The sequence below is a fragment of the Zingiber officinale genome, chromosome 4A (assembly GCF_018446385.1).
Source record: "Zingiber officinale cultivar Zhangliang chromosome 4A, Zo_v1.1, whole genome shotgun sequence".
Lineage (NCBI taxonomy): Eukaryota > Viridiplantae > Streptophyta > Magnoliopsida > Zingiberales > Zingiberaceae > Zingiber > Zingiber officinale.
In genome coordinates, this window is record NC_055992.1 from 162,168,815 (window position 1) to 162,195,092 (window position 26,278).

At 36.0% G+C, this 26,278-nt stretch overlaps 3 protein-coding genes across 4 annotated transcripts; 2 read left to right on the forward strand and 1 right to left on the reverse strand.

Annotated features, from left to right (window-relative positions):
* Positions 1-887: 887 nt before the first annotated feature.
* Positions 888-4,296, forward strand: LOC121972098 (prohibitin-1, mitochondrial-like). Its single transcript, XM_042523727.1, has 6 exons — positions 888-1,003; positions 1,118-1,316; positions 2,790-2,906; positions 3,340-3,510; positions 3,588-3,800; positions 3,899-4,296. The coding sequence occupies exons 1-6, from the start codon at positions 900-902 to the stop codon at positions 4,097-4,099; spliced, it is 1,005 nt and encodes a 334-aa protein (XP_042379661.1). The 5' UTR covers positions 888-899; the 3' UTR covers positions 4,100-4,296.
* Positions 4,297-8,399: 4,103 nt separating this feature from the next.
* On the forward strand, positions 8,400-17,357 carry LOC121972101 (receptor protein-tyrosine kinase CEPR2-like). 2 transcript variants are annotated; one of them, XM_042523729.1, is made up of 3 exons: positions 8,400-8,768; positions 13,647-16,235; positions 16,764-17,357. In XM_042523729.1, exons 2-3 carry the CDS (start codon positions 13,709-13,711, stop codon positions 17,111-17,113), a joined length of 2,877 nt encoding a protein of 958 aa, XP_042379663.1. In that variant the 5' UTR covers positions 8,400-8,768; positions 13,647-13,708; the 3' UTR covers positions 17,114-17,357. The 2 variants fall into 2 exon arrangements, with proteins under 2 accessions (XP_042379663.1, XP_042379662.1); XM_042523728.1 differs by having other exon boundaries at positions 8,417-8,768; positions 13,656-16,235.
* Positions 17,358-17,831: 474 nt separating this feature from the next.
* LOC121972102 (amino acid permease 2-like) lies at positions 17,832-20,605 on the reverse strand. Its single transcript, XM_042523730.1, has 5 exons — positions 19,843-20,605; positions 19,436-19,529; positions 18,981-19,338; positions 18,615-18,836; positions 17,832-18,407 (listed from the first exon to the last, which is right to left on the reverse strand). Exons 1-5 carry the CDS (start codon positions 20,087-20,089, stop codon positions 17,976-17,978), a joined length of 1,353 nt encoding a protein of 450 aa, XP_042379664.1. The 5' UTR covers positions 20,090-20,605; the 3' UTR covers positions 17,832-17,975.
* Between the last annotated feature and the right edge of the window lie 5,673 nt (positions 20,606-26,278).

Consider the following 26,278-nt stretch of genomic DNA (forward strand, 5'->3'; position numbering starts at 1 on the left):
CTTTTTGATGATTTTATGAAAAATTGAAATAAATAATGGATATTATATTTGAACTCCTTGTAATATTATAAATCCATAAAAATTAAAATGAGTGTAATCGGAACTCTCTAGATCCATCAGTGGATTTTGATTGAAATACAAAAATTGATAAGAGAATGACACGGTCTATGTCTTATTGATCAATCTAGATATCAAGGATAGAAGGACTGAGTCATACAAGATAATAACCATGGACAGGTTAAGTTGGATTTTGACTTTTTTTGTCACTTAGGTAGCAATGATACATTGCTAGATGTCATTCATTGTTTATGTATATAAAATATTGATTTGGATACATTGCTAACGTTACGAGAGCCTATTGAGTCACAGATTGAAATTCACTGATGGACCTAGAGAACTCCGATTACACTCATTTTAGTTTCGATGGATTTATGATATTACAAGAAGTTTAAATATGTTATCCATTATTTATTTTAACTTCTTCAAATGTATTAAAATGTTATTAAACAATTGATTAAATCTTATGTAATGTTATTCATATATTCTGCATGTCGGAAAAAAATAAAAGAGAGAGAAAAATAATGGAAAAAAAAAATAATAGAAAAAAATCTAATTGTCAGGAGGGTGAAATAGTAAGTCTTTAGTAAATTTAAAAATTTAGGTGCGTAACTTCTCGAAAGAACCTTTACTAACCTACCTGCATGGAGGTTGGAAGAAAAAGCCGGGACCCATTTACTTCGAGGTGTAGATTAAGGAAGGAAAGGAAAAAAAAGAAAAACAAAAATTTTCAAAGTAAAAAATGGTAATGTCAAAAGAAAGCGATTCGGGTCGGGTCGGATCGGGCCCGATAAAGATTTTACTCAACGCATTTTCTTTCTCTTGCTTTTCCCCCAAGACAAATGTCGATAGTATATAAGCAGACTATTCACTGTCCCCAAACCCAAAATCTTGCCCTTCCTCTTAGTCTTCGCCGAAATCGCCGCCGCCGTCGCTACCGTCGCCGGTGTGTCTTCTTAAATTCTCAGAATGTCGTTAGATCCACATCTCTTCGCTTCCACATATCTTCGCTTAATCTTTAAGTTTTGATCGGTTTTTTTTTTTGTTTGTGTGTTTGTAGGATTCGGGAAGGAGAGGAAACCATGAACTTTAGGAACGTGAAGGTTCCTAACGTTCCTGGGGCCGGGGCTGCCGGGACACTGGTGAAGGTTGCTCTCATCGGCGGCACCGTTGTCTATGCTGCCCTTAATAGCCTTTACAACGTCGAGGGTGGTCACCGTGCGATTGTCTTCAATCGCATCCAGGGAATCAAAGATAAGGTATTGTTAGATCCCTCGAGGAGTATCCATCTTCGGATTTTGTGACTTGGTTTCCCTGATTTCATTTACTGCGTGGTATTCAACTTGTTTCCAGATTGTGTGTGGGAGAATCTCACTAGGGTTTTTACTATATGCTATTGTAGTCTGTGGTTCTACTTTTGCATCAAAATTGCAGAATATAACCAATAAATATTTAAATATTAGGTAGGGTATTTAGTCTGCCCTGCAATTTTTTCATCGAATATTTAAAATGTTTGAGCTTCTTCTGCATGGACCATGAAGTATTAACCAATGAAACAGAAAGTTGTTTTGATTTACTAAACATTTTGAACGATGGAAAAATATTATCTTTTAACAAGGTATTTAGCCATGTCAACTATTCTTTTTGTTCCTTATTAATACTCATGCTTGATGGGAGCTAATTGTTAGTTCGCCCACCCATCAATTTAGTTGGATTTATTTTCTACTATTTGGTAGGAAAACAGTCAACATGTTGAACTTGAAAATTCATGTCTGTTGTAGACTGTAAAATTTCTTCGTGTAGATTTCTTTACAGGTCTTTTGCCAAAAGAAACCACTTCTTAAGAAAAATAGCGGATTCTATTATGTATTGATGGTTCATCAAAATGAACAAAATTGCTTTTCGGTGATTGTTCATTTTGGTCATCAATATCAGATATCACACAAATTGATGACAACATTCTGTTTTTAATGTAATTCACTTTATATTTTAGTTATTTCAAATTATTTCTATATGGATATTCAATGAATGTCTTATTTTTAATTGTTTTAACTTTATTATTTGTTTTTCTTATAGTTTGGAACCAAACATGTCCAAAGAAATGACAATATGAATTGTTTTCTTTTTTTAACTTTGTCTTATGTTAAAATATAGAAGAACAATACAGTATGCTGACTGAGGAAAGATGATATTATTTTTCCCGTGTTCATTTTGTCTTTTTCAGTATGAGTGCAAATAATATTTGATTGTTAAAAAATATACAACTCTTTTTTTCTTAAAAAATATTATTCAGGAAAAGAAAGGGAGCTTCATCGTGTCTGAGTTACTTTCTTGGAGTTCGATCTATTTATAACCTTTTATCTCTTGCTTAACAGTGAACCTCCTAGATGTGTAGAGCTTCTATGCTAATCTATTTGAAGTTGGGTGTAGTAGTAATTAGATTTGATAAGGGAAGTGTTCACATCACTGTACCCAGAGAACTTTCTATAAATTGAGCGGGTTCCATAGTGAATGTAAATGCAATGAAAGGCTCGTAGTCTTGAAAAAGGCACACTATCCTTGTGTATCTTTTTAATCAGTTCTTGTACAAGGGTGGTTTTTACTAAATAATTTTAAATATTTCTTTAAATGTTAATATGAAGCTTACATGCAGTTAGTTTCATTCTATAGTTTGCAGATTCATTATCACTTTATCAAGTGCTTACTCGAACTCATGGCAATCTTGTATACAGGTATACCCTGAAGGAACACATTTGATGATTCCATGGTTTGAAAGGCCTATCATCTATGATGTTCGTGCTCGTCCTCATCTGGTTGAGAGTACTTCTGGGAGTCGCGACCTTCAAATGGTACTCCTTTGCTAACAATTTTACTTTATGCAGTCTTTCCTTTATGAGACTTGTAGCCAAAAAAACAAATCTGTCTTTTTTTTTATTTTTGCTGATAGAATTAGTTGTCACAGTTGGGATGATACATCTGCCAGATTGTTAGTTTTTTTTTATCTTTTATTTATTTATTTATTATTATTTGTGTAAGAGATATGTTATTCTCAGTTGCAATAAACTTTTCTCCAGTTTGGCCCATATGTGCTTCCAGACAATTTAGGTAGAAAAGACATCATTCACGTGCAATGGAGTTCAAATCTATTTTAAAATTTATGTTCTTGTAATGCTTTAAAGAAATAAAATTTGAATACTTTGTTATATCTTCCATGTAATTCCAAAATTTGATCATTCGCGGCACCATTTGTGTATAACTGTTGGAAGCCTGTTACTTGGGCAGGTTAAAATTGGTCTGAGGGTTCTTACTAGACCTCTTCCCGACCAGCTTCCCACCATCTACCGAACTCTCGGGGAGAACTTCAACGAAAGGGTCCTTCCTTCCATTATTCATGAAACACTGAAGGCTGTGGTTGCACAATACAACGCTAGCCAGCTGATCACACAAAGAGAGGTTTGATCAATTGTCCTCTACCACTAGGTATTGTTACTCACCCACACGATCTCAACGAGTATATCCTTGTGCTATAGGCCGTCAGCCGGGAAATACGAAAGATTTTGACTGAGCGTGCCAGAAACTTCAACATTGCTTTGGACGATGTGTCAATCACGACCTTGAGCTTTGGCAAGGAGTTCACTAATGCTATTGAAGCTAAGCAGGTTGCTGCCCAGGAAGCAGAGCGTGCAAAATTCATTGTCGAAAAGGCTGAGCAAGATAAAAAGAGCGCTGTTATCCGAGCACAGGTAATTGAATTACTTTCATATGCTAATTTGAGCACCTACAAGATACTGGAGATTTTAAAAACTTGTTTTGATAATTTTGTACGACATTTTCCCAACAGGGTGAGGCCAAGAGTGCCCAGCTTATCGGCCAAGCCATCGCAAACAATCCTGCTTTCCTTGCACTAAGACAGATTGAAGCTGCCCGGGAAATAGCTCACACAATTTCAAATTCATCGAACCGGGTCTTCCTGCAGTCGGATGAACTCCTGCTGAACCTGCACGATCTCAACTTTGATGGCTCAGCCAAGATGAAGAAGTGAAATGCGTGATTTCCCTGAATCTACTCATCTTGAAACCAATAGATGATTTTGCCTAAGAAATTCTTAGTTTAGACTAGGCGAGGTTTATAGAATCTCGCCTAGTGCCCTCTAAAACTATTGTGATATTTCTCATAATGCACTTTGTTTGCTTTGAAGATGCTTCTTCCTGTCAATCAGAAGTTTAGCTGTTTGTTTTACGTATTTGTCTGCTTGAAACAACTGAAATGAATTTTTCATTGTCATTAAAAAATGTACGCACTTCAATCAACTGCACTGCCATGGCACGGCGGCATGGCCGATGTCGTAGGTTCAACTGCAAACCAACTGGATGCTGCTGCGGTCGCCTTTGCTTTGGCTAGTTGCAAAATGATTAGGGTTTAGCTGTTCGATTGCTTAAGCAGCTCATTGGGTGCGCTTTGCTGGCTTCAGGTAGCGACGAGGATGACGACACCTGACCCTCAGCGAGGATCATCGACGAGTCCTTCCTAACTCTAGTAATCTAGGTATGGGCACTCTTCATGGGTGTTATCATCATCTCTACAGAGCACCTTTAACTTGTTACACTAGAGTCCAAGTGACACTTGACAACAATGTGCATGTCGACACAATCTATGACTTCATTTTCAATTGATACTTCAAATTCTGTCAATTACTGAGGTTCGTTTTCATTCTTAATGCACAGTTTTAACACCTATCCTTCCGCGTGCAGCTCATGGTAGATAGTGGCACAAACAAGGGAGACGAAGAAGCCAACAATGCCATGCTTATTCAATTATATGAAAAGAAGAAACTGCAGTGATGACAGTGGAAGTTGAAACTTCAACAGGATCACTACACCCACTATGCTCCAACATGATTACTGGCATGTTGTGTGGTGATGAATTGGAAGCTGACAAGCTGTATGGAACCCCACACTTTACCGAGGTGCACTATTCTTCCAACTTTCAGCAGTTGCTTTCCTCTTGCCAATGAAAACTAATCCCCTTTTTTTTGTGCTCTTTCTCAAGCACTTTGTCATCTTCAAGTTTCTAGCATTCATCTTTTTCAAGTTTTATGTTCTACATCTTTGGAAGATCATTGTGAAACAATTGCTTTGCCCATTGAGAAATTGAAATTTGTTAGAATATAATTAGGCTTTGGTGGTGTTCCATCATTGTCACTGCTCAGATTTGAATCAGTGGTGCCAAATATCTGAACTGCCCAATCCACACAGATCATGATTTTTTGTCTCTTCATTATTCCACTAGTTTAGTGCCCTTTTTTTTTTTTTTTTACAACTTGTTAAGGAGTTGAGTTATCTTCATGTTTAAAAATTAATCATGTTTTCTTCATTAGATCTCTTCTCTTTTTCTATATTGGGTGCATTTATGAAGTGGGGCTCAACCCAACTTTGATTGTTCATTGATAAAAACACTTTCTTGAATAGTCACTTGCGATGTGATCTGCCCTTGAGTAATGCCTTCCACCTGCATTTCTGTCGGCGGCCTGCTTTTGCTTGCTGTTCCCCTTGTGCTTGTGCCTGTCAAAAGATTTGAATTTCATATGATTCTTTTTTTTACCGATAAACATCAGAGAAACAAAATAGACTGATACGATATAGCACTGTCTATTTATAACCATGATAATGAGCACTGCTCAGGGTTGGTTAATATAGCCTTGCTTAGAGTTGTTTATCGTTTAGTTTACTCTAGAATGGTTGGAACAAATACATTTTGACGACCATGATGATGCTACGATGATACTCGAACTTTCTTGAATTATCTTCCTCACCTAGCTAGATGAGTCTAGAAATTATTGAATTGTCGGATAAGATTGGAACTATTTGCATATTCTAATTTGAACCTCATCATAGAGTTAATCATGCACCATTTGGTGGAAGAATGATCACTTGGAATTGACACACATTATGTTGTTTCTGAAGGAGACAGACAGGTCCTAAAGTGCATCACGCAACAAGCAACCAAGAAGCCACAGTTGCCCAATTTGTGGACGCAAAATATGGGATCGATTGAATTCATTTGTCCAAGTGCATCAAGCTCTCGGGTTGAGGTTTATCTGGTTGAACCACACCATGAATTAGCCATGGAAGTCGCGGTGACTGAACTTATTCGATCCAACCGGACGGATCAACCTCCTGTGTTTGATCTAACCAGTCGAGCAGACCAATCTTCCAGCATAAACTATGACAATTCCTATGGCATGATAATTATTAATTTTGTGAGGTAATAAAAGGTATTATTCTAATGTGAATGTCATCAATTAAGAATTTTTGGTAAAATTTATTGAATAAAAAGGCCTTCAATGTAAAGAATGAAACTAGCATTTTATAGGTTTTAATTTTTTTTTTTTTTGTTGTTATTGTTGAAGGATCACAAGACAATTTGCAAGATTCTTTCTTTATAATTTTTGTTTTTTTTTTAATGTTTGAGTGGATTGGATCCTCTTTGACTCAATTATTTGAGCTCCCACTCGATCTTAGATGTGATGGAAGTGGGTGTCATCGCTAGTCAACTTAACACTTCCATGGCACTTAGCATTGCTAAAGGCGGGTTTAGGTGGAGTGATCCCTTGTCGTTGTTTGTCGTATACCTATTACGACGATAATTCAAAGGCATTTATCATATATCGTCCCTCTCCCCATCAAACATTAGTTTAAACCTTACGTACGTCGGCTCGCTTAATCAATTTACTTAGAACTAAAATACAAGTTTCATCATTCAAATGTCACATTAGCATATAGTTAGTTTCATCATTCAAATGTCACATTAGCATATAGTTTGCTTGCCGCCCAAACCCTAATCATGTCATTAGATTTGGAGATTATGGATGGTGATTTTATAAATTAGAATTGTGCTCTTAATTTTGAGTATTCTTTGCGTGATTCAATAATGTAAATGATCATGCCACATGATGATATTCATATCATGCCAAATTAGCATTCAAACCTTATCATTAATTTCAAATGTCATATCCATATAAAAAATATATTAAGGGTTATTATTTTAATATCCAACCCATTAGTATTATTATTTGGAATATTCAAAATTTTCTTTAGAAATATTTGTAGACAATCTCATATGTCCGGACGCTTGGATGTCCGAATACCTCAATTTATCTTTGAGAGTTCGGGTGCTCGGACGAGCTTCCAGATATCCGGGCTTGTGAAGGTTGTTAGGAGTGTGAAAGGTAACTTTTTATGTTTTATTTTATATATATATATATATATATATGTTTGATTTTAAATTTTAGGTTGTAATAGCTAAATAGGTAATTGTTATAATGTATAATAATTAGTTGTTAGCTTTTATAATATTGTCATTATTTGATGTTGATTTTATTTATTAGAGAGTGATACATTGGTTAAAATAGTATTTCAATAAAGTAAAAGAGTATTCACATCTATTTCTCTATCTAAAATATATAATTTAAAATAAAAAATTATTTTATTAAATTTTAGATGTCTATTTTTCAAGACACTATATATCAATTTTTCTATTTCTTTTCTCTTCTATAATGTTCAAGGAAAGAAATCGATTTCCTAAATTTAGAAAAGTATTACTCGTAAATACATAATTTAGAGAATGGATAAGGTAATTGATGTAAAAAATTTTAAACTATCCTATTTAAAATTTAGAGTAAAATTTTTAAATAGGGTATTTTACATGGATGATCTAAAAAGATTCCATGACAACCACTTATTTCAAATGAATATTATTTAATCATAATTAATTATATAGAAGTTAACGATAACAGTTAATTTTAGCTTTCTATAATAGTTTTATTATATTTTATTATTGGAAAATAATAATGTGATTAAAATAATATTTTAACAAATAAAATAAATCAAGAAGGCTCACTCACCTTTATTATATTTTAAATAAATATTATCTACAACTTACGCTACCATTGCTATCTTAAAATTTAATTCACGAGTATTTCAGATAATCTTTTTTAAATGAGATACTCATTTGATGTTAATTGAAAAATATAGACATTAATTGAAAAATAGACATCCGTATAATGATTTGTCATGGCCTCTTCATTTTTGTCTTATTTTAAATATTTAATTTATATCATGTATTTATATTATATTTATTTGTAAAAAAGATACCGGGTCAATTTGACATTTCTGAAACTCGGAGGGGCGCCTTAGTAAAAAAACACAGGCGTGTAGCTTTGTGGGTCCCAGTTCGTTTGCTTTTGGCACGTCGTGGCCATTTAATTTTCAGGGCCGGACGGAGGTTGGCCAGTCGCCGAGCAGGAAGCTACAGGCCATGGCGTCCTCCGTAACCCTACAAAAGTCCGTGACGATGTCCACTGACAGGGACGTCAACAGCGGCATGGGGCATTCGATCTGGAGACGGAGCCATGGATGGAGCCGCGCCTCTGGTCCTCTCCCAAACCCCACCCCACTCCTGATCCTCCCGTCGCTTCCATCCTTTGCTTGGAAGAAACCGCATTAATACGCCCTCAATGCCCCCACTCCCCTTTCCATTTCACTCACCCACTGCTCTCTCTCTCTCACTCTCTCTCTCTCTCTTTCTCTATCTATCTCTATCTCTTCATGGCCAGAGCGAGTTTGAGAGATCCCAAGCCTTGGCATCTCATCTTCCATTGCCGGATCACTTGAAAAGGAATTCGAACCGCTAGGCTACAATCTGCTGCACTGGTAAGAAATCCCTCCCTTTTCTTCTTTGTGTCGTCTTCTTTTTGTATTCTTTTTTTTTTCCTGGGCTTGGTGATATTTTCTCGGTTTGATTTCATTTCTGAATCAGTGTAAAAGTCGTAGCTTCAACCACAACGATAACAAAAAACTGATTTTTCCCATTACGTTTGGTCCGTCTGTGCTTTTTTATGTATGAAATAATTTACCGAAACCTTGTGAGTTCTCTTTCCGATTTGAGTTCGTGGAGTCTATCGTTTTGAGCATTCCCTTTCGCCTTCTTTTCTCAAGAAAAAACAGAGAATGATTCAGGGAAAAATGAAGGGATTTTGTGGCCTTGTGTGAGATGGAAAAGAGATGAAATGAATTAGAAGCAAGGAGTTCCTTGTAAAACAATTTTTTTTTTCTGTGTTCTTGTGCCATGCCAACCAATCAAATTATTTACTACGATCAATATAGATTGTCTACAGACGCATTCAGTTAAATTAATTGACATAGTAAATAGTTCTTATCATATATACTTTTTCTTTGTTCTTGTGGCATGTCATGGAGTAAAATTGTTTACTATGATCAATATACTTTGGCCACAGAACCATTCAGTTAAATTGACTGACATGACAAAAAGCTCTCGTCACATAGACCTTTAGATTTGCAATCTATAGTTTCTTTCTTCCTCTACTGCAATTTCAAATTATTGAGATGAACAACTGATGGTTAGAATTTCTGGTATTCTGTTCATATGATGCCATCTAGCCATTTCCCATGTGTTATTAATTTTAATTGTATCACTTAGTTTTTGGGTTTATGAATATGGTATTATCCATTTATATGATGCACAGCTAATTTTGTTAGTCTCTCAAAAAAATTTAAAAAAAAACTACAAATTCACAGTTAACTTGTGCTAAAGATAATAGCAATGAGTTAAAGTATTAAAAGTATGTCGATTCATCACAACTATAAAAAGTTACTGGTGCATTCTCTTTGTTAAAGTGGCTTAAAAAATATGTTTGTCCCGACTAAGGCATGATCATCGGTTACACTGTCCATTTATGCCTCTTTTAGTTAAGTAAATTGTTTTCCTTTTTTCCCTTTTACCTTGAACTCAAGTGTTGATGAAATCAATTTCTAAGGGCCTACTTAAGTCTGAATTCAACTCTGGAGCCGGCCCAAACTCATCTGAAATTATAATTTTTATATTTGAAGAAATATTTATTTGTAAACTGCTTAAAAGCTTCATATATAATAATAACTCTGATGTTAAATAATTTTAGGGTGATCATTTGTTTAATTCTAGAACCTATAGTCTTTTATCATATAATAACTGATCCTGTCCGAATCGCTGAACTAACGGACGCTGGGCACGTGGCGCTCTCCAAGCTGCTGACGTAGATCTCCTGACTGTTCGCACGGATCTCCGACGAACCTGCACAGAAGTCGGGCCCGGAAGGGGTTCCCGGCGACGACCCTCCGACGCTCAAGTCAGGTAAGCGAATAACGAAGAAGTGGCTCCAAAAATCATAGAACGCGTACCTCTGGTGAAGTGCAAAGCTCCTTATATAGAGCTGGGGAGGAGCTCAGGCACACATACCTAGGCAAACACGTGTCCTCAGCCCATACCTCAGTAAGGGCCTGTCAGCAAGCTTACCTGACACCATACTGCTACAGTCCAAGCATGTCTTCGATGGGACAGTGGAACCCCTTGTCGTCAGATTTGGAGCATGGCTGGATTATAAAGCATGCCCGCTGTCAGAATATATCCCTTGTCCTTTTCTCCTTACTCCCTGTCGGGCGTCCGGCCGGCCAGCACTTGCCTTACGTCCGGCCGGCCATATACAGTGATCTACTTGGGAGATACTTGGTAATGTGCTTTGTGGAGACTGTTAGCAGTATGCTACCTTATGTCGAGCGCCGGAACCCCGACTCCTGCCGGGGCGCCTTTTGCCCTCAATTGGACATCGGTCGGCCGGCCCCTTTCTTCGGTCGGCATAGCGATCCCACCTTTTCTAAGTCGTCCGGTCGGCCACTTGGCCCTTTGACTTCCACGTGGCGTTGACTCCCCAAGACGGGGGTCCCCTGCTCTTACCTCCGGATCAATAACCTTGATGTTAAATTTATAGGAAAAATAAATTTAATGGATGGACTTGAGCACACATGATTTATTTAAGATTGGATTGGGACAAAATCTTAGGCCTGAGTTGGGCAAGGATGAGCTTGGACAAGAGGAATTGAACTCAAGCTCACTAAAGGACGTGAGTCAAAGGGCTAGCTCTTGTTATCATATAATATATATTTGCTCTAATATTATTGTTCAAGGTTACACCTAAAGAGCTCTTGCTATCATCTTTCAACCTATCAAACTTGGCCTCACCGTGGTTGAATCAGGCTAATATTAATAATTTGTTTTTAAAAAAAGCCAAAAACATCTTCTAAAAATGAAAATAGAAAATTTTAAACATAGGAATAAAAAACTTTTAAAGTTATTTTTTAGAGTAAAATAAAATTTATATTTATTATTATACTTTATTTTTGAAAATAAAGAAGAGTGAAAACAAATAAAAGGATTTTTTTTTAAAATAAAAAAAATTATAAATTATTTGGCTTGGATACTGAAATGGCTTGGATACTCATAGATGTAAGGATACTGAGGATAAGGTATTTTACCTAGAGTATTTCTAAAACAACTAGCCAACCCTCTTTTGGAACAAAAATAGATGTTTATGGAAAAACAAGAGTAAACTAAAAAATAAATAACTTTGGAAAATTCTTCATAAAGCTTGAGATATTTGAATATGGAACTCTGAGTCATATCCTAATTGATTACCTCATGATTCACAATCAGGTGTACACTACCCTCATTCTTCAAATCGCTTGCAAAGGGATATTATGTGTATTCTTCTCTAGCACCATATTCTGAAACTCGTGTGTAAATATTGTATGCACCTTAACTTATCGCATAGCATCCTCTAATACTACTAGTGCTCTAAAAAGTGACTTTGGCAACCTAAGTATTTAGAAAATGGAACGATTGCATATGGTATATCTTAAGACTAAAAGAATTTGGATATCTTCATAATGGTATGATATTGTCCACTTTGGGCCTAAGTCTTCATATTTATTTTTGGGTTCTACCCAAAATGCCTCATGCCAATGGAAATATCTTTCCTTTATAAGTCCATGATCTTTTCCAGGTGTTTTCAATGTAGGATTTGTTTGCAACCATTGCAAGCCAACAATCCCCCCTCAAACTAAGGACCGCCCCTTCAAGCTTATATGCTTGATGTGATTTGATCTTTGACCCACAGGGCCCTCGGTTCAACCGACTTATTAGGACTTCCTTGCCCCTCAGTCTAATTGACTTACTAGGCCTTCCTTGCCTAGCTCCAACTAGGACTTCTCTGGCTGATGTCTAGTCATCTTGATTCAGACATGAAAGCCCCCACTTCTTTCGTTTGAGGTCAATATTCCATCCATATAGCTTGATTGGACCAAGGCTTTTGTGTACAGTTGGTGGTTAATCCTTGCAGACCAGGCTCTGTTACCAATTGTTAGGACCAAAAGAATTCAAATATCTTCACACTAGTATGATATTCTCCACTTTGGGTCAAAACTCCCATAGTTTTGTTTTTGAACTTTACCCAAAATGCCTCATACTAATAGAGATATCTTTCTAAGTCCATAGTCATTTCTATGTGTTTTAATGTGGGACTTTGTTTGACACTATTGCAACCTAACAACATATTGACCCTTCAAGCAAGCACATATGCAGGCTAGGTAGGCAATCTATACAGTGAAAATGAAAATAATAGGTCAATTCATTTGATGATTAAGAACTTCATGACAATTTTTGTGACAATTTTTCTCCACTAAATCAAGCTCTTAATATCACAGCACTTAATGTATAAGTGTTGACTTAATCTATTGACTTGCATGTGATAAATATTTTCATATAATGTTGTTAATAGATATGATCTATTCTATATTGTTATAATCCGTGGGTGCTTTATATTGTATTATGAATGGATGCATTGATTGTTATATTTTTAGTATATGCTTCTATATACCACATATGTGTTATGCAGTAAATTGATTACCTGTCATTTGGAAATGCCTTTTAAAACCTTGACTACCACACTACTTGATGGGTTTGATTTCATTACGATTGGTGATGGGTTTGAGCTATTGTCATACCATGACATCATATTAGGATCCTCCAACCGTTGGCTCTGAGATCACTCTTGGGATCAAAAGAAAACCAAACACAAAATAAGGTCAAGAATATCCAAATTTATTGTTAATGTCTTGGGTTCAAATCTCACCTTGATCTGTAGTTTATATAAAACACTTCCAATTCCTAGGGATACAAATATGCAGTAAATTTTGAAAGTTATCATAGAGGTCTTGGATTCAAATCCAGCACATGTATGACCATTAATTAGTGACTTTGCCTCCATTGCATAGGGATATAATTGAACTCAAGTAGCAAATGTCTCAGGGGTTGCTTGTTTGGGGGGTTTGGAATGGGAATGGAATGAAACATGGTGCTTGGTTTGGGGAAATAATGGTGGGTCCCACGGATTCATTCCTCTAAACATAGGAATGGGTCATTACCCATAGGAATGGGTGGTATGAGAATCATTCCCATTTCATTATTATTGACAATCATTCCTATTCTCATTCCGTTTTCCTTACCCGAACCAAGCACCCCCTCAATCTCTACTACAAAAGTTAAATTCAAATATAAAGATTGTCCTTTAATTTCAGTATTTTTTTTTATTAAATGACGATTTCTCTAGATTACTTTCTATGACAATAATCTCTAACCTATTGTTGAATACTTATGGAGATAATTTTCATATTAGTGATAGTACTCATTTTTATGGGTAGAAATTACAGGCACGAAACTTACTGAATGTCACACTGGAATTGTCATCTTATCAATATCCTCAATGCTGTCCCTTCACTTCCTTTTCTTCACGGCTCTTATTCTCTTTTCCATTTCTCCCATCTCTTCATCGATATCCTTTGAGAACAATGTGCTTCTTGAAATAAAAAACCAGTTGGAAGATCCTCTGAATGTTCTTGAGAGTTGGAGCTCCTCCCAATCTCCTTGTGAGTTTATTGGTGTCCAATGCGACATTGATTCTGGCCAAGTGGTTGACATCTCTCTCCGAAACAGCTCTTTATCAGGCAAGCTTTCACCATCAATCTCTCTTTTGCTCAACCTGACTAGTCTAGATCTTGGAGAAAACAATCTCTCAGGCACTGTCCCCTCAACTTTAGCCAATTGCTCAAACCTCAGATTCCTCAATCTCTCTTCAAATAGCTTCAGTGGCCATCTGCCTGATCTTTCAGCTCTGCAAAACCTACAAGTTCTTGATGTGTCAACCAATGGCTTCACCGGAAAGTTTCCTTCGTGGGTTGGCAAATTGCCAGACTTAGTTCAGCTTGGCTTGGCAGAGAACAGCTTTGATGCAGGAGAAATGCCAGAAAGTATAGGTCACTTGAAGAAATTAACATTGCTTTTCTTGGGTAAATGCAACCTTCATGGGGAAATTCCAGCCTCCATTTATGAGTTGACATCACTAGGAACATTGGACTTCTCTCGCAATCATATTTCAGGGAAACTATCAAAAGAAATCTCCAATTTAAGCAATCTTTTCAAGATTGAGCTCTACCAGAACAATTTCACTGGAGAAATCCCGCCTGAGCTTGCCAACCTCACGCTGCTACGCGAATTTGACATCTCACGCAATCAGTTCACCGGAGAGCTTCCTCCTGCAATGGGAAACCTGAAGAAGTTAACAATCTTCCATATATACACAAATGGTTTCTGGGGTGAGCTCCCTAAAGGATTTGGAGACTTGGAATTTCTCATTTCATTCTCTGTCTACGAGAATAAATTTTCTGGGGACTTTCCATCTAATCTTGGTCGGTTTTCTCCTCTCGGCAGAATTGATATTTCTGAGAACAACTTCTCTGGTGACTTCCCAAAGTCCTTGTGCCAAAACAAGAAGTTGGAATACTTGCTTGCTCTTGACAATAATTTCTCAGGGGAGATTCCAGGATCATATGCTGAGTGCAAAACTTTGTTGAGGTTTAGAATCAGTCAAAACAGCTTCACAGGGGGAGTTCCAGAAGGACTTTGGGGATTGCCATCTGCCATGATCATTGATGTAGCTGACAACAACTTCATCGGAGGGATACCTCCTGATATAGGCATGTCAACTAGTTTAACTCAGTTGTACGTGCAGAATAACAAGTTTTCTGGGCAACTTCCAGCAGAGTTTGGAAATCTTCCCCAGCTACAAAAGTTATTTGCTTTTAACAATTCCTTTTCTGGCCAGATACCCTCACAGCTAGGGAATCTGCAGCAATTGTCATCTCTGCATTTGGAAGGCAATGCTTTTACAGGAAAAATACCATCAGAACTTGGGCAGTGTGGTAGCTTGGTAGATCTCAATCTTGCACAAAACTCACTGAGTGGAAACATTCCTGCAGCACTGGCTTTGCTCTATTCACTGAATTCACTTAATCTTTCGCAAAACTTAATCACTGGCTCAATCCCCAATGATTTAGTGACCCTGAAGCTAAGTTCTCTTGATTTGTCAGATAACCAGTTATCAGGAAGAATTCCACCAGATCTTCTTCTGGTCACTGGAGATGAAGCATTTGTTGGGAATGAGGCTCTCTGCATTGGTGAAACTCCGGATGATGAGAAGTATAGACATCTGAGCATTTGTAGATTGAACCATAGCCAAAAGGATAAAATGAACAAGCGAATGCTTCTCATGCTCAGCATATTACTGGTAATGGTTGTTCTTCTTGCTGGCTTAGCCTTTGTGAGCTACCAAAGCTTCATACTTGAAGAGCGACGCAGAATAGGAGATTTGGAAGAAGAAAAGGATTCAGAATGGATACTTGAATCATTCCACCCTACAGAATTAGACCCAGAAGAGATAGCAAACTTGGATGAAGAAAACTTGATTGCATGTGGAGGCACGGGTAAAGTTTACCGCTTAGATTTGAACAAGAACCGAGGAGCTGTTGCTGTGAAGAAACTATGGAAGACAGTCAGTGCGAAAATTTTGAAAGCTGAATTGGATATCATGGGACAGATCAGACACAGGAACATACTGAAACTTTATGCCTGCATGACCGGAAAGGGTTCAAGTTACTTAGTCTTCGAGTATATGATAAATGGAAATCTCTACCAAGCTCTTCACAGGCAGGTCAAGGGTCGAGAGCCCGAGTTGGATTGGAGTAAGCGGTACAAGATTGCACTTGGGGTGGCAAAGGGTATCACGTATCTTCATCATGACTGCTCTCCAGCTATTATTCACAGGGACATAAAGTCATCGAATATACTTCTGGATGAAGATTATGAAGCGAAGATTGCAGATTTTGGGATCGCCAAGTTTGCTGAAGGCTCATATTCAAGTTGCTTTGCTGGTACTCATGGCTATATAGCTCCAGGTATGTGTTCAAAGCATGTTTAGCCCAACATTCTTCCATTTTTCTCTCACTCCCTATTTGAACTTAGTCATGAGCAATCATGAGTAGTTCTTGGATTGTTGAAGTTACCCTTTAGAATATCTCATTTAGGCGCTTCACATGGTTATTTATACATATCTTTCAATTCTTATTATCTCAACCAATCGTAAATACCTCAATTTTATTTAAAAACAAAAAGTCTTAGGATTTATGTTAATACAAGCATGAATCTGGTTGCTTTAGTTCATTCTACTACTACTAAATAGATACTGTATTGTGATTTCTGATTATTCTCCAAATGAAGCTTTTGATTTAGAACATTATTTATTCTTCTTTTTCATCCTGAGGAACACTTCTCTTTTTTGTTAAATAAACAACTCAGTTAGTGTTGTCATTATATTATAGTACAGAAAGCATGCAGGAATGTTGGACAGTGGATACTTTTATTGCACATATTTTTCTCGAGGTATGTAATCATATCTGAAATTGCATCATTTCTCACCCCCTTAGAACTAGCATATTCGCTGAAGGCTACCGAGAAGAGCGACGTATACAGCTTTGGAGTAGTCCTGCTGGAATTGATCACTGGCCACAACCCTACTGATCCTCATTTTGGAGGACAAGACATTGTCTCCTGGGTGTCCATCCATATTGATAACCAAAATCTCGCCGAAATCTATGATCCTAGGGTAGCCGTTTTTTCCGAAGAGGGCATGGGAAAGGTGCTCAAAATTGCTATTCTTTGCACCAACAAGCTACCATCACCGCGCCCTACAATGCGAGAGGTAGTCAACATGCTTATTGATGCAGATCCTACTACTGCTGTCACTGGCACGAAGAACTCCATCAAGAACTGCTAACCTTTTATTCAGCAGTTCGTGTGTTTTTTGCTTCGACGACATCTATGGCAATATGGGAATAGGATCTTGTCTGGTAATCTTAGATGTAGCTCAAGGAAATAAATAAACTCATGGAATTAGATTTAGAATCATGTAGTTGGTCCCATTGCAGTTCCATGTGGTAGAACTTATGAAATTTATGTAAATGTCATTCTATATAAATGTAATGAACTTTCTGTTCAAGAATTTCATCTTTGTGCCCCAAGACTTGTCTTTCTCTGTTAGTTTACCAACTAAACACATTGTTATTAAGACACTGAAAATACAATTATTGTTGATATTATGAGGGAGTTGATCTGTAGTATGAACCTCATTGAACCCCATGTTGTCCTAATGAGATGGTTATTTGAGCACTAAATGATAGGGGAGGGGAAGAGGTGATGTCGGAGAAATCAGTGTCCTAACTCAATTGTGTTAGTACAAGTTTATCTTCCGGTGATAATTTGATATATATATTTATGAATACATGGATAAATCACCCATTTTGATATTAGTATCATACACTTATTTTAGAAATAAACTAGCTAGGTGACATTATAAGTTTAACACTCATTTAAACTGATCTTAGAATGTTTTGAAGTATCTTGAGCATCAACATAATACTGAAATTGCCACGTTCCAATTTGAAGATCAAAATTTCAACATAGAAATTGGCCAGCCTCTCAACCATCATCTTAGTGCAGATCAATAGAACTGAGCATACCTTTTTACACTATTCATAGGATCCCTGTCTGATTACCTACTTCAAACCTTTAAACCAGACATACCTGATTCATACATTTTCAGCTCATCGTCAATAGTTATAGGAAAACTGCCTACCCTACTAGAGTGTCATTTTGAATAGTTCAGCATGCTTCAGATGTTCAACAATGTCTGCAACAGAACCAATCGTTGCAACAAGTGAGATGACCAGACTGACTATGGCCATAGACTGCAACATAATCCATTTTATCTGCATTCTCTTGATTTTTGCTTGATTTATGTAGGCCGACACAGGATAGTATACTGTCAACGGCCAGAACCCCAAGGCACCTAGCAAGCCAACCATTGCGTTAAAGAATGGCAGCATTGCGGCAACTGCAGTCGTAACAACCACGAGTAGCGGTCGCAAAATAAGTTTGCAAAGTGTGAACTCTAGGCTTCTTGATTTGGAGAAAGGTATCTTTAGGGTATAAACTCTTTGGAAGAAGCCTGCATCAGGCCATTTCTTAGCGAACCATTCCTCATAGAATGCAAAGATTGGTTGCGCAAATATCTGTTAAAACATTTGAGGAACTAGGTTTTAGTGATTGCATAGCATTCTTCGATACATTGAACAATTATGTATGGCGGTCGGCTATAAGCTGACTCGTATTTTACCTCCCTCCATATAACCTGGGAACAGGCTGTAAGGGACGTCTAGGGTGAGCGCAATCACCTTTTATAACAAATATGTGGTATTTGTAAGGGACTCTTAATTTACCTGATATGCCCCGATGAGATGGATGATAACAGCAAGATTTGCTATCTCAATGAGCCAAATGGGTTTCTGAAACCCGGTGAGAATATTTCCAGGGGCATCGTTCCCAAACGCTGCATAACCAACACAGCCGAGAGATACATAGAACAATGTAGTGAAACCAATACCAAAGATGGACGCTTTCTTCATCATCCTATTCTCCGGAGGCGGAGACTTAAGTGTATCCTACATAATTGTATCAACAAGTAATGAATTTGAACCGATGAGAAAGTCATGAGAATAGAAACATGAGATATTAGTGCATCATTTGAAACTTTTCTTTGAAAAATAATGTGTTGCGAGCAAGTGAATGCGATTAGCATATCTTACCTGGATCTCTATTAGGATCATTGAAAAGGAATAAGCGAAAGCAATGTTCCCGAGCGCTTGAAAAGAACTCCAAAGCTTTGGGGCCAAGGAGACATTGCTCGCTCCCATCAATCCAAGTAGAGTCCCTTTGAAGTGAGGCTGAGAAAAGAACTCAAACAAGCACAAACCCAATCCAATTAACGAATAAGCAAAAGACATTGCCGCGGCAATGTAAGAAAGCATTGTAATTTTCTCCAAGCTAGGGAATTGCGATAAGAATGCTTCGATTATCCCGAAAATGACAATGTACAATGTTCCAGAAATCTCACACGAAGCTTTAGGACCTTTCTTGTGGACACACATCACCTTATCAATGGCCCTTCATATGAACATGAGAGAGATTTAGTATATAAGTGTGTATATTAAAACCAAGACATATCAAAAGATGCATTTTGATTCAGCAGAAAGGAGCTCACATCATACTCATAGCAGAAGTTATTGTGTATCCAACCATTGTTCCCCAAAGTAAACTGTACTGTATGATTCCACATATCAAAATGTCTTTCTTGCCTGGAACAGCAGATGAAAAACAATCAGAAAATTAATTAGTGTGATGTTCAGAATTTTGTTTTATTTTTCTGAAGATATCCAAATTAAATCAATGCATGGTCTCAAATACTTGGGGACTAATGAAGCTCAATGGTGATGAAGATTACAACTATTATGACTATGATGAACTACTACAACAAACTCTCATACTGACTAGTACACATCTTTGGAAACATTCAGTTGATTTCAGAGCAGTGTACAATTTGAAAACATTCATATGAAGATTGCACACAAGGGATAGAACAACTAACTATCCAGTTGATTTCAGAGTTACCTAGAGATGCTTTTACAACATCCATGTACGTCTTGTTTCTTCTTCCATTCGTCGGATCAGGAAATCGGTAACAGTCTGCCAGGAGAATCGCTGTGAAATAAGTGACGAAGGCAAAGAAGATTAGCATGAGAGGACCTAGAATCCAGCCGAGTTGCGCAACACTCCATGGCAAGGTGAGTATCCCAGATCCTATTACAGCCGTAATTATATGAGCTGTGGCAGTCCACACAGTCCCTGACATTTTCATTTCGATATATAGTCCTTTATCAGCTATTTAACACTTGTAGATGAGCTTCAACAATGAAAAGTAGAATTGTTCTACTTGTCTAACATTGAAAATTTTCGTGCACTGTGGCCACAGCTCAGTTTTCCTTGCCAAAAGAAGAAAAAAAATGAAATAAAATCCAAAAAGGAAAAGCAATATTACCAGTTCTAACTCGATCATCTTCTCCAGCTGCCTCCATTTCCATCTTACTGAATCAGGGATGATGGTTCCAAAGAGAACAAGGTAACTCCATTAATATTCACTCTCACATTAATTCTATGAGCTCGCATCACAAATGCAAAATCAGAAGCAAATGTTGCAGCTTACACTTGTCAATCTCTTTTATGGAGTTCAGAGAATGCACAGTTGACTTTGAGCTACTGATGCAATCTCTGCATCTGCCAATGCTTGTTTTATTGTGGCAGTGAATTTTTTGTCATTTGCTGTGCAAAAACACAAAATGAACAAAAAACGAAAATAGTGAATAGCAGCTAAATGCTCATAGCTAACCAGTAGCTTAAAGATACATGGAGACATTCTCTGCAAAGCAACCAACTAATGTGTTAGGCCTAATTGGTGAAGTACCAAATAGAAGTTATATCAGATTGACTGTTTCTGAGATTCTCCTGTTGACTGTTGCAAAAAAGAAAGAGAGTATGAATATGTAAGTTCTTGCTCATGTTTGATTGGCTAGTAGATCCTTGCTAGGCAAAGTCTCAAACTCAAAAAAGAACTGAACTCAGCTTGCTCCTTATTCTCTTGTAAAGCTGCACAGCAAATATTTACACAACCATTTTAATCTGCATTTTTTTTTTCTGTATGTGATCCTTTGTCCAGTCTTTCTAAACTATGAGGAAGTAATTTGCTTCAAAAGTAGAAAAGAAACCTGTAAAAGTTTAAGATAAAAAGAAGTTTTATTATTATTATTATTATTATTGGATGCTCATATTCAGCTGCTTCTCTTTAAATCATGTGGATTTTCAATTAGCATGTTGATGTTCTGCTCGGACGAATAAATCATCCAGAGTAGTAAACTCTCACAGAGATGATTAAACTATAAGACTTTGGAATCATTTTATAGATTTGAATTAATAACAAATATGAAAATAAATATTATAAATAAAAAATATGATAATTTAGTAGGGATTATAATTAATTCCTTATTTATTGCCTAAATAGAAAATATTAATTACTATCATAACAACAATCAAATTTTATTTCATTATATACGGACGACTGTATGAATTATTTTATGTTATTGAACTCTATCTCTTATTATATATCAATTATATTTAGATAAATTTTATCTTTTTTATTATTATTAATCAAGTTGTATTTGATGTACCCATTTATTATAATTTTATATCACCTAGAATATTTAAGGATCGTCTACTTAAACTTTAGCAGGTTATCCATGGACACGATTTGTACCCTTTAGCAGCATAGAGTTTCTCCTCATGGTCAATGGGGAGGTTCAACAAATAATGAGATTTATAAGTTAAATAGGACAGTAATTTTAAGAAAACAAGTTAGAACTTATAACTAATGACGAGATAAATAAGAAATTGGATACACAAGATGATTTAAAATAAGGGGAAACTAATAATTAGACATATTGTGTAAAAGGATATCCATATTTTTTCATAATAGTAAGATATTATTTATTTTGGACCTAAGTTGTTGTAGTTTTACTCTTGAGATCTACTCAAATAGCTTCATGCTAATGGAGATATCATATATCATTTTAAATCCATGATTTTTTTCAAATATTTCTAATGTGAGACTTTAATTAAATTCCAACAATTCTCTCCTTAAACGAAGGGCCACAATTATTCTCATGGCTCGGGTCTCCCCGTAAGTATCCGGTCACTCTTGACTTGTTTCGGCTCTCCCCGTGAGCATCCGGTCACCCTGACCTGTTCCAGGTCTCCCTGCAAGCATTCACGTCAGGTTACTCTTGACCTACTCTAGACCTCCCCGTAAGCATTTGGGTCCAATCACTCTTGACCTTCTCCGGACCTCCCCGCAAGCATCCAGTCACCCTGACTAGCTCCAGGCTTCTTCCGCAAGCATCCGATCACCTTGACTTGCTCCGGGCCATCCTGCAAGCATCTGCGTCCAATCACTCTTGACCTACTTTGAGCCTCCCCGTAAGCATTAAGTCAACCTGACTGCTCCGAGCCTTATCTGCAAGCATCCGGTCATCCTGACCTGCTCCGGGCTTTCTTGCGAGCATCGGGTCAATCTGACCTATTCCGGGCCACCCCGCAAACATCCGCGTCCGATCACTCTTGACCTGCTTAGGGTCTCCCTATAAGCATTCAATCAACCTAATCTGCTCCGAGCCTTACCCGCAAGCATTCGATCATCCTAACTTACTCTAGGTCTTCCCACGAGCATTCAGTCAATCTGACCTATTCTGGGTCTACCCTCAACTTCGTTCAAGGCCATCCCACATGACATCTGGTATGAACTATGACTCTGATACCATTTATTGTGCAAAAGAATATCCACGTATTTTCACAATGATATGATATTGTCCACTTTAAGTATAGATCTTCATGACTTTGTTCATAGGCTCAATCCAAAAAATTTCATATCAATAAACATATCATACATCTTTTTAAATTTATAATTTTTTAAAAATATTTTCAACGTAGTTAGTAATTTTAAGAAAGCAAGTTAGAACTTATAACTAATGATAAGATAAATAAGAAATTGGATAAATAAGATGATTTAAAACAGGGGCAATGAGACAAATATGAAAATAGATAAATAAGGCAATTTGAAATAGGGGCAAATTAATGACTTAACAAATAAGAAATCAGATAAATAAAATGATTTGAAATACAACAAACTAAACAAGTAACCAAATAGAAATGATTGTAAAAGTATATAGAAATAAATAGTATGCGAGTTAAATAGATAATGCACAAAAGTTAATTGAACTGCAAATAATCGATCAGTAATTTTCAAGTGAGAATGATGTTCCTGATGTTACTAACAGAAAAACACAGGAGAAGTTGGATGATCAATGTCCACAAAGGCACTTTTAGCTTGGGGATCGTTAGAGCCAAGAAAGAACTCACAAAAGTTAGAGGTTAGTTGGGAAAGAAGATATAGAATAGAATCCCGACTTCCGCTCTGATACCAATTGACGTAACACAACAAACAAACGAACAGAACAAGATCCTCGCCCAGAGGAATAAACTCTCTCACAAAGAAGAAAAATGAAAATTCAATTAATTCAAAATGATTAAACTACGGGATTCTAGACTCCTTTTATACACCTGACTTAATAAACAAATATGAAAATAAATATTCTAAAGAAAAAAATAGGATAGTTTAGTAGGTATTATAATTGATTCCCTGCTTATTGTCTAAATAAAAAATATTAATTAATAAATAACAAACAAATCAAATCTCTAATTATTATGGCCGCTTTATTATTTAATATTTTCCAAAATATCAATTTGGTATCTTAATTTATTTTTTTTCAATTATTATATATTTTCGTTGTAAATCTATGGGATTCATCGTAGATTTGTAATACACAGTATAAATTATGATAGGTTGGCGACAAAAAAATTTTTATCATCTAATTCGTCGTAAAACATAGAATTTTTGCCCAAAACTTATTCATTTTTATATTTTTATCGTGTATACAAAATTTAAATCTATTTATACATACACAGAATTCCAACACATCCTATTCAACATCCAAACCGAAATCTATAATCTCTACAAGTCAAATAAAAATATCCAAAATGAGAAAATAAACCAAAAACAAGTCAATATATCAATATCTACAAGTCATTAGATCCAAAAACATCAAATATTTCAATCTAAAAATTCACATTTAACAAGTCATCAAAAAATCTCAAAACAATGGAGAGATAAAAAAGAAAATCATCGTCTTCCTCGACAAACACTTCCTTGATCTCCTTCCATTCTTCTTATTTTCTTGCATCAAAAAATAAATAAACAAAAAGTATTATTTTACATTTAAGAAAATCTTATAAACTAATAGGAAACTTAATACGTAAATATTTACTTTCTCATATATGTCCTTCGCCCCACTAATCATATTCAAAACAAATTAAAAACATTAATTAAAAAATATAAAAATGAAGGGTTTATAAATATTCAAAAACACTAATTCTAAGATAAATAACAAACATACATAACAAAGTCAGGAAGAATCATCACCATCATCATCATCATTATCATCGTCCTCATCATCACCAGAACCAGGAGGTATCTAACTTGAAGTGGAGCCTAACTAAAGATGTCGTATTATGAGGTCTTGTTGTCGACACATTCTCTCATTTCCTCATCCCTTTGCAATACTATCCCCTTCAAATTGCTAACCTCTTCAATCAAATTGTTTATTTGTGCTCTTACTACTGGTGGGGGTGGAAAATGTACTAGCAACATTTTGGGTTATGCTCAAAGAACTCATTTCCAAAATCCTTCCTCCTTTCATTCCCTTACTCGCCTCCAACCATAAACTCATTATTACAAACAGGGGATTTACCTCCTCCGTGTTGATCCTGGGACGGATTGGCGGGGGCGCTGGGAGCGAGCGTATTCACCTTTTGCCACAATTATTACAAACAGGGGGCTCATATCCATTAGATTCATCACTAACTTATGAATTTCTTAATACTAACTCTAGCTCATCATATTTATCCTGTGTCATAATAAATTATAATAATAATATTTTAAAAATGCATATAATCTTAATTAGATATAATAGAAATGCATATATAAAAAGAGAGCAGATACATAACTAATATAATCTAAGTTATAAATTAAGATTAAAGATTAATTAGAACCTTAATTGCTTTAGCTCTATCTCTCTCTAAGTCTTATATATTTTTTTAAATGTGCGGATGAATGTGTCTATGAATGTTGACTGATTCCCCATTAACTTGGTTTAAAAAAAAATATTGTTAGAAATAATGAAATTATTTGAAATAGATTAAAAACTTAGGCGAGTTAACAGATTACCAATATACGTGTATGCTTATCGATATTGATAAAACTTACTACATATGTCGCAGACGAATCTTTAGAATTACAAGCTTGATTTAACCTATCATGTTGACTTTTTTGTTTCCTCTCCTTGGTTGTCCAAAAATTGGAGATTCTAATCCAATTTTCATCAGTGATATAGGATGATTTTTTTCGCCTAATCTTTGCATGATTAAGTACAAGTCGGATGTGATCTCCATATTTTTCTTAAAAATTATTTTTATTTCCACCTCTTCACTTGGTTCCCAATTGAATGCCCATTATAATGGGAAAAAAAATAAGTGATTATATATTCACTTTAATTATATATAAACTTAAGAGGATATACCTTAAATTTGTTCCACCAGAACTATTTGGTGGGTGCTTGTATATGTCATTGAAGCACATCTCTAATGGTTATTCATGATTCTATTAATATCATAAATAACCTATTCAAAATTTGCAAATCTAGCATAAAGTTAAAAACAAATAATGTTAAATAATTAAGATAGTTGAAAAAATAAAATATTAACATAGTATTTACGAATCAACCAATGCGCCAGAAACTCTTGAGTGTTTGTAATCTCAGCGGCCAAGTCTCTAGCGAAAGGAACATGCTCCTATATTGACCACTATACTGGTGAGGGTGAATGAGAATGTACTGGCGAAGATGCATGAAAAGGTCATGCACCTAAATGGGAGGCGTAGGTCCAAGTGATGAAGCAGACTAGCCAAGAGTACTTAGTCTATGCCCACCATATTGAAATTGTCAGCTAAAATTGTTAGAATAAAGTAATTAACAATTTGATGCACAATAAAAAAAATATGAAAAAACTTACCATGTTTAATAATAGATCAAAATGTGAGCGAACTAAATCGTAGATATCATCTCTAATGACTTCTAATGACCTATAAGAAAACATACAGTGCATTAACATATATAATATATAAATTTAAGCATGAGACCTTATATAAACAACTAATTGAGCTACGAGTTTTGTAATTTAGCAGATTAAAACTAAATTTACTCATAAATAAAATATTAACATATATAAAAATGGAATATCATATTTTTATGTGAATGTCTAATAACAAACTTTACCCACCATCATCATTGTCGTCGTCGTCGTCATCATCATCATCATCAATTTCACT

Bases quoted from the DNA above. Each gene is read 5' to 3' on its own strand.
- LOC121972101 (XM_042523729.1), top strand. From the start codon at position 13,709: ATGCTGTCCCTTCACTTCCTTTTCTTCACGGCTCTTATTCTCTTTTCC. The intron at 16,236-16,763 runs GTATGTGTTCAA...TCACCCCCTTAG, and splicing joins TCATGGCTATATAGCTCCAG to AACTAGCATATTCGCTGAAG.
- LOC121972102 (XM_042523730.1), bottom strand. From the start codon at position 20,089: ATGAAAATGTCAGGGACTGTGTGGACTGCCACAGCTCATATAATTACG. The intron at 19,339-19,435 runs GTGAGCTCCTTT...GTTCATATGAAG, and splicing joins ACTTCTGCTATGAGTATGAT to GGCCATTGATAAGGTGATGT. The intron at 18,837-18,980 runs GTAAGATATGCT...ACAATTATGTAG, and splicing joins TGATCCTAATAGAGATCCAG to GATACACTTAAGTCTCCGCC.
- LOC121972098 (XM_042523727.1), top strand. From the start codon at position 900: ATGTCGATAGTATATAAGCAGACTATTCACTGTCCCCAAACCCAAAAT. The intron at 2,907-3,339 runs GTACTCCTTTGC...TTACTTGGGCAG, and splicing joins GGAGTCGCGACCTTCAAATG to GTTAAAATTGGTCTGAGGGT. The intron at 3,801-3,898 runs GTAATTGAATTA...TTTTCCCAACAG, and splicing joins GCGCTGTTATCCGAGCACAG to GGTGAGGCCAAGAGTGCCCA.